At 26.9% G+C, this 13,992-nt stretch overlaps 1 protein-coding gene across 2 annotated transcripts in view; it reads left to right on the top strand.

The window, feature by feature from the left end:
- LOC136978824 (CKLF-like MARVEL transmembrane domain-containing protein 4) overlaps positions 1-13,992 on the top strand; it is a 38,723-nt gene that overhangs the window by 12,783 nt on the left and 11,948 nt on the right. Inside the window, exons 1-4 of one of the 2 annotated variants that reach the window (XM_067274641.1) lie at positions 1,830-1,977; positions 7,929-8,000; positions 9,125-9,267; positions 10,600-10,773. In XM_067274641.1, the coding sequence (XP_067130742.1) occupies positions 9,133-9,267; positions 10,600-10,773 (309 nt within the window). In that variant the 5' untranslated portion in view covers positions 1,830-1,977; positions 7,929-8,000; positions 9,125-9,132. Of the gene's footprint in view, positions 1-1,829; positions 1,978-7,928; positions 8,001-9,124; positions 9,268-10,599; positions 10,774-13,992 lie in introns of those variants that run through there. The other variant, XM_067274642.1, reaches the window with a different exon arrangement.

The following is a 13,992-nucleotide window of genomic DNA, read 5'->3' as shown; positions in this document are numbered from 1 at the left end:
TATTTTTATAACTCTTTTTATTATGTTAGAAAATATTTTTAACCAATTGTTGGATAATGTTCATTTGTTCTTTCTCATCTGGATACTTGAGCTGGTGGATGCAGTGAGATCTAACCATTTTCAATATTTGTTTTAAGATGTTATATTATGTTTTTTAGTTTATTTTTTTACTACTACTATTATTATTTTGTATATTTTTTCAATATACATGGTGCATTATGTGAAAAAATACTATAAGGCCCATAAACTTGTGAATAAATATTGTTTTTTGTATTTAAAACAATCACTAGTGCAGCAAACTAGTTGTTAAATTATTTCAATTTCACTATTGCTTATAAAAATATATTTAATACATTAAGAATAAAAGTTAGCAACTTTTAAATATGATTGTGATTTATCTTATAATATTTTATAAGAATTTTCTTTCTTTATCTTTTTGTTATGAGTATAATTATGGAAATTTGGATCTTGCTACATAATTTTCTGTAGGATATTTAAAAACAAGAATTTATCATAAAAATTTTACATATATAAAAGTTATCATATACAATAAGTAGAAGTCATGATGATTTTCTTACTGGGGCTAATAGTTTTTAATTGCATTTCAAACTTTTAGAAAATATTTGATGTGTCATAATATTAGAAACTTATCTATGATTTTAAAATTACAAATTTGAAACATATTCATATTAACAACAATAAATTAAAACCTAAATAAAAAGTTATTAAATAGTTAGCTAATATATCACAGTTTTTAAATTGTAAAACATTCTAGGAGTTTGAAATTAAATTTTAAGATTTTTTTTATGGACAGAAAAATGTTTAAATAATCAATTTTATCATGTTTTGTTACATAACAGCAAGTTAGAAAAATAAATAGGAATGTTTTCTAAGTCTCCAAATTTTTTCAAAAATTTTTACCCGCGCGAAAAAATTTTATTGCGATTTTAATTAACCTTTAATGACCTGCAATTAACGCTTAATTGTTTTTTTATGGGATTTTTTTATGGAACTTCATTCATCATTCTAAACTTCTAGTGCGTCGATTTTACTTCGGTAAAGTTATTTAAAGCTATTTTCTGATGTCAAAAACAACATCCAATAGTTTTTTAATTTTTTTAATTAATAGATTTTTTTATAATTACGTTTAATTAAGTCGGGGGGTCGGAAATATCAATTAAAATCGTAATTTTAAAAAAATATTTAGAAATATACCACCATCTAGTATTCACCCTACTTTTTACCCTTCTCCTCCCGAGAGTTTCATGAGAATGTCCCGCGAAAGACGACACCAGCTGTTCTCAAGGTCATCCAGCTGTGTAAACAATGACGCATTGGTGTCAAGTTTCGCGCTAAGGCGAGAAGAGGGGAATTGTACTTTGAAGCTTTTTCTTCAAAATTAACACATTTTTTTCGTTTTTTTTTCGTTTTGATTATTTTTAATTATAATTTAATTATTAATTATGATTTTTTTTTACGCTGCGGGGGAATTAACAACAATAAATTAAAACCTAAATAAAAAGTTATTAAATAGTTAGCTAATATATCACAGTTTTTAAATTGTAAAACATTCTAGGAGTTTGAAATTAAATTTTAAGATTTTTTTTATGGACAGAAAAATGTTTAAATAATCAATTTTATCATGTTTTGTTACATAACAGCAAGTTAGAAAAATAAATAGGAACAGACATGGTGAGATGGGAAAGCACATGAGTTATACTCAAGACTACCAATTTGACTTCAGTGTGAGATGGTACCACGTGACACCTTCAACGCGTTGGGAGTTCTAACACAAAAAACTCAAGACTAAGAGCCCTGATTGGTCTTGGTTCCTTGTCCTAATTCCAAGTGAAATTCAAGACCACCTCAAGTCACAGGAAAATGTCAATGTCAACATTTAATTCAGTGCCAAATTCTGATACTAACTAGACAAGGTTGATCTTAGGACTTACATTGTTTAGTAGTTTCCATCATAGTGTAAATTCAAAATGAAAATATTTTTCCTTTTAAACATTTTTTTAAATCCAATTCCAAAAGTTCTTAAGCAAATTTTGATGAGGGGTTCAGATCCAGTTTGGATCCTTAGATATTCTTTAAGAAATATAATAATTATAATAATCTACTTTATTGGAGTTTGTTTTAATTACAAGTTTTTCTCAAGTATTTTTGGCAACTAAGCCCATCATGAGGAGAATCTTCTCCAAAGATGAGTTTGATTGTCAAAAGTATTTGAGAAAAACTTGCTATTAATATTAAATTGAACTCCAATAAGCATGTTATTGTTATATTTAAATTTAACAAAATTTCTTTTCCTGCTGTTAATTTATTTACACTTAATTGATTCAGATCCAACTTATTCCTTTTGATAACTTTATAAATCATCTATTTAATGCAAAACAGGAAAATTTCCAAAACTGTTATAATAAACAGTTATGATCAAAATTATGATTCATTAACTCTATTTGTATATATACTTATTGTACAGAATGATGTACTATATCTGTTTAGAAAGTTAAAACACAAACTAATAGCACTTATCAACAAATCAAAACTGTTTGTTTGCATTGATAATTCTATACTCTTTTAAGTTAATGTTAATGTAACATTAATATACATGTTTCATTTAGTTAAAACTGTGACAAGATTCGTACGAATACTATGTAAGTGAACTAAGACTACTTGTGAAATGAAAGTGCTCATTAGCCTGTTAATCAACTTTTTACATATAATTTAAATTGACTTCATAGTGAATATCTAGGAAGGATAAGCATGCTATATATTTAGAGTTGTAACTATAATGCAATTTTTGATCAGTTCTATCTATTTAGTGTTGTATTTATTTTTTGTATTAGTAATTAATAATGATGATTAAATCTGTAACTGGAGAAAAAATAATTTCATTAATCACATTTAAAAGTTAGTAATTATATTATATAAACTTTGTATTTTTATTATACAGTATTTTAAATCTGTAGCCTTCAAATGACATTATTAAATAATTTATAGCTTTTGAAAGAGGAAGACATTGATCAAATTATCCTAGAACACACTATATATATGTAATTTCATTATTGATTAATCAAAAAATTAATGCATCTTGATTTGTGATTTATCATTTAACTTAATAAAGCATAACCTAAAAATTATGTTTAAAAAAGAAAATTTATATATATAATGAGTGAGGTTGTTTTATACAATGATTCTTTCTGATGATGATATATATATAAATCAACTGTTATCATGAGTATTGAATAATATACATATTTTATAAATGAAGTGAATTACAATGCAAAGAATAACAGAATTGTTTTACTTAAATCATGTGCATTTCTGCAATATTTTGATAATTTATCTTTCTTAAAAAAGATACTTATTTTAGTAAGAGTGAATAAATGTAATCAAAATTATGAGATTTTTCTCATCCCTAATTAAATTATTAAGGCAAAGATATTATTTTTAGCTTATTTGTTAATAACACAATCTTGTGTTTAACACTCAATATTATTTTTAATTTATTAATCTTTAAAATTAAAATTTTATTCTTATTTTTAAGATTTTTTAAATAATACACTAATATATAAATTTTTAACATTATATTTATCTAAAATAAATAAAGAACTGCCAGCACTAGAAATTTCACGAGTGTTTTTTTTACTCATTAAGTTATTACAATTAAGATGATCTTAAACATATTTCAAGAATAACATTGAATTAAAAATTATATTTCTCTATATTGTTGAAGCATTTAGACAGTTATTATTTAATAAATTATTTTAATTATATTAAAACCTATTTCAAGAATAAGTTTGATATTGATGATAATTTCTCTTCCATATTGCAGTGAATTTACAACTTTCAATTCTTTCCTTGTTAATCCATATATTAATATATAAATGAATTATTCATTTATTATTATATAAATGAAACTCTTCCTGTATATATAATTATTTTAATCTTGATGATATGAATATTCTATGAAACAATTTTATTAAAAAATTTATTTTTAGTTTGCTGCAATTCATGTAACACCTATACTATCTTTTAATTGTTGTTACATCACAAATTTCATTAAATATGTAACATATAATTTTTAAATAAATTAGAAAAAGACATTTTAAAAATTTATTGTCTTTCAATAAATTGAAAAATTTAGTAAATTTAAATTCTTTATCAACGAATGGCTCCATAAAAATCATAGTGCAGTAGAGTGCCAATTATCTGAAATTATCAGGACAGGATGATTTTAGATGTTTTTTGAAAGAAGTCACTTATTTTGCTTTGTATTTACATAGATTTTTTCCTTTAAATTCTGTTAAATCCCTTGCTTGCCTGTTGATCACAAGGATTGAAAAGAATTGTATTTCTATGTTGATGCTGTTTTTACTCCATCAAATGCTTCACTATGCCTATGTACAGTGAAGTATTTGATGAACTAGAACCCTATAATCATGCTTTTAATTAAAATAATGCATTTTTATTTGCATAATAATAAATAAAACCTAACACTAATGTTGATAATGAAGTAGCTCAATACAGGGTCGGCACTACTGTATGGGCAAACTGAGAATTTGCCCAGTGCAGAATTGGCAAGGGCAGCAAATTTTTATAAAGTTATGCAAAATTTTCAAGTGTATCATTTTTTATATATTTTTTTATTTTTACTTATATTACACAATGCAAGTTTGAATATTGATTGATGGAGCAGTCTGGCACTTCTAATTGTTATGGCATTTCAAAACAAAATGTTTTTAATTTTATATATAGGGAGATAAGGAGCATCCTGGTAGTGCCTAGCGGAGCTAGGTGACACATTTTTGTGCCAATAAATAATAATGAAGACGAAGGGATAAGGGGCATCAAATACATGTCTTACCTTGGGCAGCATAAACTCTAGTGTTGGCTCTGGCTCAATACATACAAAAATTAACAATACATTAATCAAGGAGTCCACTTTTGTTATGCAAGAAACATTCCTCGAGACTCATTCCCCAGATTCAGATAATTTTACATTGAGTTCAGAGTAACTCAATTTGTTAAAAATTAAGTCTTCATTTTAGTTAAAGTCAAAAATTGATAATCTGTAATTATTGACATACTTCTCAATATTCATTACAACAATCAATTTTATCAATGCATTCTGTAAATTTGTAAATCTGTAATCAATTTACTGATAAATATGTAATAATAGGACTGAAGAGGGGCGTTAAGCCTGAAATGCATATCCGGTTACACCAATAAACCAATCTTTTTCCCCTGAAAATTTCTTGTGTGATATGTTCTCAACAGCAACATTGTGCTAAGAAAATACATACAATAGAGAACAACAAGCAACCAAGATTCATTACAACATTTTCTTAGTGTTGTAAAAAATTTTTCAAATTCAAAGAATTTCATAAAAATTTTTTTAGGAAACAAAATTTGTATATTAATTTGAGATTTATAAATTTAATTATTTTATACAATTATTGTAATATAGTACAAAAATTCTGAACTAAATCTGAAGAGATGAGCTCACAATCCTTTTCTTGTTATAATAAAAATTCATTTTTAGGATTAAACATAACCACATATAACAGGAATTTAAATCATTTATTTAAGAATATGCTTTACAATAAGCAATAAAACTTTAATAATAAAATTAACAATTATAGACACTTTAGATAATTTCATCAATTTTGATGGATAAATGACAACTAATTTTGATTCTATTATATTATATATTTAGCCTTGACTGATATATTACTGTACTTTGTAACTCACTGTCCTCGAGTTGGTCATTGATCTAAAACATGCTTAAGAGTAAATGTGATGAGTTTCATTATATATAATTACAAGTTCAATTATTACAGATACATTATAAGAGAATGTTAATAGCAATATGATATTACTATTAACATTCCCTTATAATGCTTCCAGAGTAAACAGTTTTACTAATTTATAACATCTATTTATATTTGTTGTTTATATGTTTTTGTCATGAATAAAAATTGCATTTATGAATTGAAAAATATTCAGGATTTACAGATTACAATTATATATTTTTATTGAAGGCAAGCATAAGACATCTAAATTATAATTCTATGTCATCTAATAATAGAAGAAAGGCAATTTCAAAATAGTGAATTTAAAGATTTATCCAAATATGCTTGCTAGATAATTTATTATAGATTTATTATATATATGGAAAGATATATGTGTGGCGCCCGTCGGCAAGGGCCGATTCGAACCGACAGAGGGCGCAGAAAAAAGAGGAAACGGTGAACCTCGAACTGGTCACGCACTTCTTGACCAGCGACTTCGGAGAGCGGACATCTTAAAACACGAACAACTCCAACCTCGGTCGACGCCAAATTGAGGTCATATTGTATTATACGTTATTGTATAAAATATAAATAAAGGAAAGGATATTGATATCCCGACTGGATTTCCTTCATCCGCATCAAACGAATTTTATCGGCGACAGATACTCCATATATGTATATATTATTCCATATATTTAGTTTATAATTGGTTGAACTTGTGATTATTTTCAATGTTTGTAAATAAGTTATGGTATCTATATATGTATATAAAATTACATGTCCTGACTGACTGACTGACTGACTGATTGACTGATTGATTTATCACCCAGAGCAAACTGCTGAACCTAAAGAGGTAAAATTTGGTACACAGTTTGGGTATGTCATGAGATGATGGGTACAGAATGCACACTAAGAAGGGATTTTTCGAAATTCTCCCCCCCACAGGGGAAAGGATTAAGGCTTAACCTGAAGAACAGCTTCTACTGTGCTATTTTAGATGTGCTTTTTATTTTTGACTGCGTTTTAGTAGGGTATGCCATGCAAGTGCAAACTAAGAAGAGATTTTTGGAAATTCCCCGCAGGGGAGAGGGAGAGGATTAAGGGTCGATTTACACAACAACAGTGACGTGCCAGCACAGTGCAGTAAGCATCGATAAATATCACACAGCCAATCAGAATTTCATGTACGACACTTGTATTCTGTCAATCATACAGATTGACAGAATACAGATTGTGTGTCGTAGATGAAACTCTGATTGGCTATGTGTGATATTTATCGATGCTTATGCACCAAACAGTCACTGTGCCAGCACGTCACTGTTGTGTGTAAATCGACCCTAAGGCTTAATAAGTTAACCCTGAAAGGCAGTACTAAAGACATGGTTTACAAAGAGGTACTGGGGTAACTAAAACTCTATTTTTCTGTAAGTATTTATACTTTAGGAATTTTCAGACAATGTCATTTATGTTTTGAAAAAAAAAAAATTAAACTCAGATTTATTGTATCTCAAAATCCCATAATATTTGAAACTTGAATTTAAGTACATTAGCAGTCCATAGTTTCAAACAAACAAAAATTAGTAACAACTAATGAGTGAGAATCTTAGTGAATCTTAGAGAAAGGGTTATTTCTATCAAATTGCAAAATCCGCACAGGTGAAGCCGCAGGTAACAGCTAGTTTATTAATAATTTTAATATTAATTATTGTAATATTGTAATTAAATACTTTTTAATCATAAGAAAGTTTTTGTATACAATATATTTAATGTTTAAAGTTGATAAAATCGTACTTGTTTATGCCAGGAATAGCAAATTAATATTCAGAGTAACTATAACATAAACAGTATAAATTGTACTGTTTTTTGGCCATATTTAATAAATTTATAAGTTTCTAAAGAGTAAAAAATAAATTCAAGTTCTTGTTATAAGAAGCTAAATTATTCAAAAATTAATTTGTATTTGCATTTACACTGCAGATTGATGCTTAGAGAGATATTTTTTGCTATTAAATTCATTATAAAATAATAGGATTATTTCAGCTTATATGAAAAATTTTACCATGGATTGTATCATCAATTGCTGTTTTCTAAATTGTTAATTAACAAAATTATTTTGTCTGATTACAGCAAATTTTCAGTTGTGGAGATATCTTAAGCTTCCTGTTCATAGGGATTTCCTGTCACACAGATTTGAAAGAGGTTGTAAGATAATGAAATATATTATCTAACCCATTAAAGTCAGCTGTGGAAAATATAATTTCCTGCTTTGATTGTTTACTAAAGGATAATGGTGTACATAGAAATTTGACTGTTAAGAAAGATCATAGAGGAAATGACTTCTAGTAATATAAGAAATAATTTTCTTGACTCATTGACTATTTTTAACCTCCAGACAGCAGATTATATCTAAAGGATAAAACATTAATTCAAACTTCTTAAGTATATCAATTCTAATGCAAAAGTTTTTTTAATAAAGATGTAATAACACCATATTTTTTATATAAAATATTTAGAATGCGAATGCAAGCACAAAGAAAAAGAAAATACTGTTTTAAGAACTTAAAATGTAATCACTAAGGAACTCAATTTAAACATTTCATTTTCCATAAATAACATCATTTTTATTGAAAAGATATTTATTCTGTTCTCATTTTTGTATAAAGTGATTTGTGAGGATGATATTTATAAAATTAATGAAAGTAATTGTAAAGACCAATAAAGACCAACCACTGCCGAATTATCGGGCTAGCAAATGGCTATAGTAATATTAATAATTTAAGATAATTTGGTACTAGAGTTAGGCATTAGGCGCCATCTCTTGCTAAATTTAATAATTAGAATTTTTAATTAAATAATTTAAATAAAATTAGGCCTAAGTGGAAGAAAAGGGAGATGGATGAAAAGGGAAAAGAGATGGCGCCTAACGCCTAACTCTAGTACCAAATTATCTTAAATTATTAATATTACTATAGCCATTTGCTAGCCCGATAATTCAGCAGTGGTTGGTCTTTATGTATAACGGGTTAGTTGTTGTTTATTTATTTATATGAAAGTAATTGTATTTAACACCTTATAAAGGTTTTTATGTGAATTGGCACCATATTTAATTAAAATATCAAAGAAATACTTAAAAGTTATATTTAGTTTTAGTGCAGAATTCAAATCTCCAACAACCATCAAATAAATACCTTTCTATTTACCCTGTTCATTGTTTGCATATATTACTGCTTAATTACTGTTTCTTAAATAAAAATATTTTAATAGCTATGTATTATTATTTAAAATAAATTTATTATATTCATATGATGAAATATTGTTTTTAGAGATCAAAATGTCAAATCAAGGATTTCCTGGCACTCATACAACTACGACGACAACTGCTACAACAACCAAAGTTACTCCTGTGATTCGATTTGATCACAGTTATGTTCTCAAATTGCCAGGATGGTTAAAGTGTGGAGAGTGTGTAAGTAATATTTGCATATATAAACATCTCAATAACTGATATTATTAGTTAATGCCAAATGATACCATAATGCATAATAAGAGATGGAGCCTAATGTCTACTTCTAGTAACAAATTACTTCAAATTTAATTAATAATGTAACTAAAAAATAGCCTGATGCATTACGGTATTGTTTGGCAGATTACAGTGTAATTTTTAATTCTTTCACACACTTCACAATTCACAAAGTTCTCTCTATATAACTTACTAGCAGACCCGGCCACGCGTTGTTGTGGCTAAAAATGTATCTATTATAAATGTATAACACTTCCCCTGTGGGGGAAATTTCAAAAAATCCCTTCTTAGTGTACATTCTCTTGACATACCCTATTAAAACACAATCAAAAACGCAAAAAACCGCATCTAAAATAGTATAATAGAAGCCAAGCTCGTCACGGTAAGCCTTAATCCTGTTCATCCCCCCAGTGGAGGGAATTTTGACACGTATATTATATAAAAACATGTGCATATTCGAATGCAACATTGTGTCAAAATTTCAAAGGAATCTGTAGGAACAAACGAACATTACATTTTTATTTATATAGATAGAAGATGATCTGCTTTAGTTCATCCTTACAGAAAAGCAAACTTAGGTTGTCATACTCGTGGAGTTAGCACCATTAGTTGGACATAAAAGCCTTAATCTTAGATGATATCTTTTTAAATTTATATGAATGTTTAACGAAATAATATACAGCCTATGTCCACTCTGAAGGTCCATTCTAAATATTGGTGAAAGAATTTTTGAAATCGGATGAGTAGTTCTGGAGATTATCTGTTACAACCAAAACACTTACCTCTTTATAATATCAGTATAGATAAAATTATAATTTGTCTAAATTATAGCAAGGATTATTTACTTATACACATGAGAAATTTAATGTGAAAAAGTAATAATAATAAAAACAATCAACATTACAAAATTAAATAATAAATATTTAATGTTTTATTTTTACTTGAGTTAGAAAATGATGAAATTTTTCTTAGTACAGTAAAACCTGTCTAAAATGGAACTTGAATAAAAAGGAAACCTTCCTAAATGAAAAAGTTTTTCAGAATGGGGAGATTTTCTATGTTAAAAAAGAACCTGTTCAAAACAAATTTCTGCCAAACCAGAAAAAATATTCAGTACCATGTGATTCCAATTTATACAGGTTTTACTGTAGTAACAAAAATTTAATCATTTTTTAATGCTGAAAATTATGGAATATGCAACATTATAATGATTGTCGTTTTTTAGTATAATTTATTTTCATAAAACACTGATTTATTAAAATTATATCTTGTTTTTAGCTAATAAGTTTATTAGGATTCATATGCAGCCGTTCTTCACACTATAATGAATCGTCGTCGGCAAATTGGTATGGATTTGTTTCAATGACAGCATTTTGGGTAACACTTATCCTCTTAGTAATGTATCTATTCCATATCATTGAAAAGATTCATTTCATTCCTTGGATTCTGGGTGTAAGTGTAATTGATTTTTTTTTATATATTAATAATAATAATAATAATTATGATTATATTTAATTAAATAAATTCATTCAATATAAAGCTATTGATGTTTTTTTTATGTATTTGTTTAGCCTACAAAATGTAATTATGCTAATAATTCTATAGTTATAAGTCATCTCTATATTATAAAAAGAAAACTTCGATCTTTTGGAAATAGAATTTCTAAATTCAAGAAATTTTCTGTCTCAAGTAAATAAAGGCTGAGCCAAGTTTCCAAACTCTTATTTTAATATTTTTTTATGTAGATGATGTTAGCATGTGCTATGAATTTCTAAAATTATCATCATCCTCACATCTCTGAGGTTATATAAAGATGATAAAAATGCCCCTAAGCATTTAAATTAGCTCTGCAAAAGACAAATTTTAAACCTCATCAGTCATCTCTCCTTGTGTAGACATGGAAATGCTCAACAAACACATTTTTTTACTGATGAAGTATGGTTTTATTTAAGGGGATTTGTGATTTCACAGAATATCCAATATTGGACCACCTCAAATCCACATATCTTTTATGAATTTTTCTTGCACTCCCAAAAAATAGGAGCACCTCACCAGTTGAGAATCACTGATCTAAAGAAATATGCATACAAGGATAATCAGATAGACCTGCAGTACTTGAAAAGACATATTGTTGCTACCATCAATAATATTTCCTCAGTCATGCTAAGATGCCTGGCTACAAACATGTATCACTGTATGTGTTTGTAATTACAGGAACATGATCAATACTTCCATCATCATCTTTGTTAGTGTTTTCAAAGCCCAAGGAATCAGGAAACATGGATGTATGATATGTAAACTTTGTCATTTGTATTAAAATGTCCACTACAATTTTTTGAAATCAGAATTTGGAGACTTTTGGCTCACCCTGTATATTGAGAAAATTAAATTTTAATTATAATTTTAACAATAAAAGATGCATTTTCATATTTTTCTGAAGATAAACTTGATTGAGGTTTTTGTTATGGACTACTGTAGTATTTATTCGAGAACATTCATAAAATCAATGATAAATATTATAAAACCTTATCTTTTTCACCTTTTTTTATATAACAATATAAATAATTTTATATACAGGTATCCCTTGTACAACACAGTACTTCTACAACACAGTTTCACTCTAACATGGTTTTAGAAATCCTCCACACAAAATTTCACAACTTTTAAGTGTAAACCTCGTTACTCAATATTTTTTTTTATTCAAGTAGCCATGTGTATTGTCTCAAGTTTGCCCGTGGATTTTAGAATGTTGAAATTTTCAAATTATTTTGTGTTTTTCATCAGGTTTACTTTAATGAAAACTGATAGTGCAATTTTTTTTCTTCCTTATTCTAACTTTCCTATCAATTAGGTGTTGTTGTCATTGCTTTTAGCTTCTTAGAATGACATTGTGTTTTCTTTTTATAGATTAATCTTTGTATTTATTAAAGTTTATTTAAACATTTTTAGATATTAAACTTTTTTAATTGCAGATAAGCAATCATTTGTAAAATGACAAAATATGGCATTATCTCGATACTCGAACAATTTGGTATTTGAACACACATTCTACAAAATGTTGCTTGCTACTCAACCAAACAAACGTGATCTGCTAGAAAAAATTTTCGATTAATAACATATTTTTATTTCATCATCCATAATGTTCTATGATAAAAACTAAATAATATGAAAATGTTGCCGATACTTCTGATCAAGATTAACAAAAAAGCTGAGATGACAATAATATTTTGTAAAAAGAAAATGTCCTGGTTTAACGAAAATTAATATTAACGTGTAATACAATATGTTTAATTGTGATTGTTAATTAATTATTGATTGGAAATAAATTATCGATTGCTTTGATAAACATATTTCTCTTAGTAACAAAAAAGAATAGTATACTTTTGCTAACTTCTGTAATCCCATGTTTTGCATTAGTCCTTTGTTTTGTATAGCACAGATTCGCATAACACTACACTTTTTCGGAACATAACTACTGTGTTATATGAGGCCTGTTTTTGAATTATACCATTACAAAGAATGCTGTCATGTTTCATTGTAATTAAACAAGTGTTCCTTCTTTAAATGTTTGAGAATATTTAATTTGAACAAACAATTCATTTATAAATTTTATTAAATTAAAAATTGTCAAAATAATTTCATCCACATCTAATAAACAATTTAGTTAATGATTTTAATGATTCTTCACTTGATTAACATTTCTTTTCTCTGATTTTATTCTCTAAACTGTTTGTATTTCTGTTGTTTTCATTGATGAAATAAAATACATTATCTTGAGTTATATTATATAAAATTATGTTTTGTATGGTAGAATTACATTAAGATAGAAAATATTTAATTTCATTTTTGATAGAAAAACATTTCATATTCATCTTACCAAACACAATAGTGATATCTATAAATGATATAGAACTAATTCTCAATTCAAACCGTGCCTTTGGCCACAGACCAAGGAATTGATCCTTGATCCTTTATTCATCAAAATAAATAAGATAAACTAACTTAATATCAAAATCAAAAATAAAGTTTTTTAAATAAATCAACAACACATACGATAACTACATTGCACTCACCAATCTCAGCCAATTTTGCTAAATGTTCCCACCAAAACAAAATAATTATATATTATATTTTAAAAGCATGACAAATTTATAAATTAACAAATTTTAATATAAAATGTATGTACCAAATGCTGTATAAAAATGCTTTGAATATATTATACTAAGTTCCTCTTCAAACTTTAATGATGATTTAATTTTTACAAATACAGTTTCATTTAAAATTTTAGGAAGAAATGAATTTAAATAATTAATTATCTGTAGTCCTTTTTGACTTTTATTATAACCCTTCATACCTAAACTTTTCACTAATTTAAATTTTCAATAATAATTAGTTTGCATTAGTACTATCATGGTCATTAGAAGCTTTATAAGGGGCCAAGGGGTAAAATGAGACTTTTTTAATTGAAATATATAGAATACTTCTCTATTATGGGCCCCTAAGTTTTCTCCAGCTCTTTCATTTTGATGCCTTATGTACTGTACTAACAAAGATACTTCAGGTGAGTATTGTTTCTCATTCAATAATTTTTGAAGCTAAAGAAGTAACTTCAAGGTGTAGAGTGAAACTAATAGCTAATCTATTTGTTTTCTCATCATTGACAATTCAAAA

The sequence above is a fragment of the Centruroides vittatus genome, unplaced genomic scaffold (genome assembly GCF_030686945.1).
Source record: "Centruroides vittatus isolate TY-2023 unplaced genomic scaffold, ASM3068694v2 contig_551, whole genome shotgun sequence".
Classification (NCBI taxonomy): domain Eukaryota; kingdom Metazoa; phylum Arthropoda; class Arachnida; order Scorpiones; family Buthidae; genus Centruroides; species Centruroides vittatus.
The sequence above is the reverse complement of the archived record's forward strand: the minus strand, read 5'-3'. Positions and strand labels throughout refer to the sequence as shown.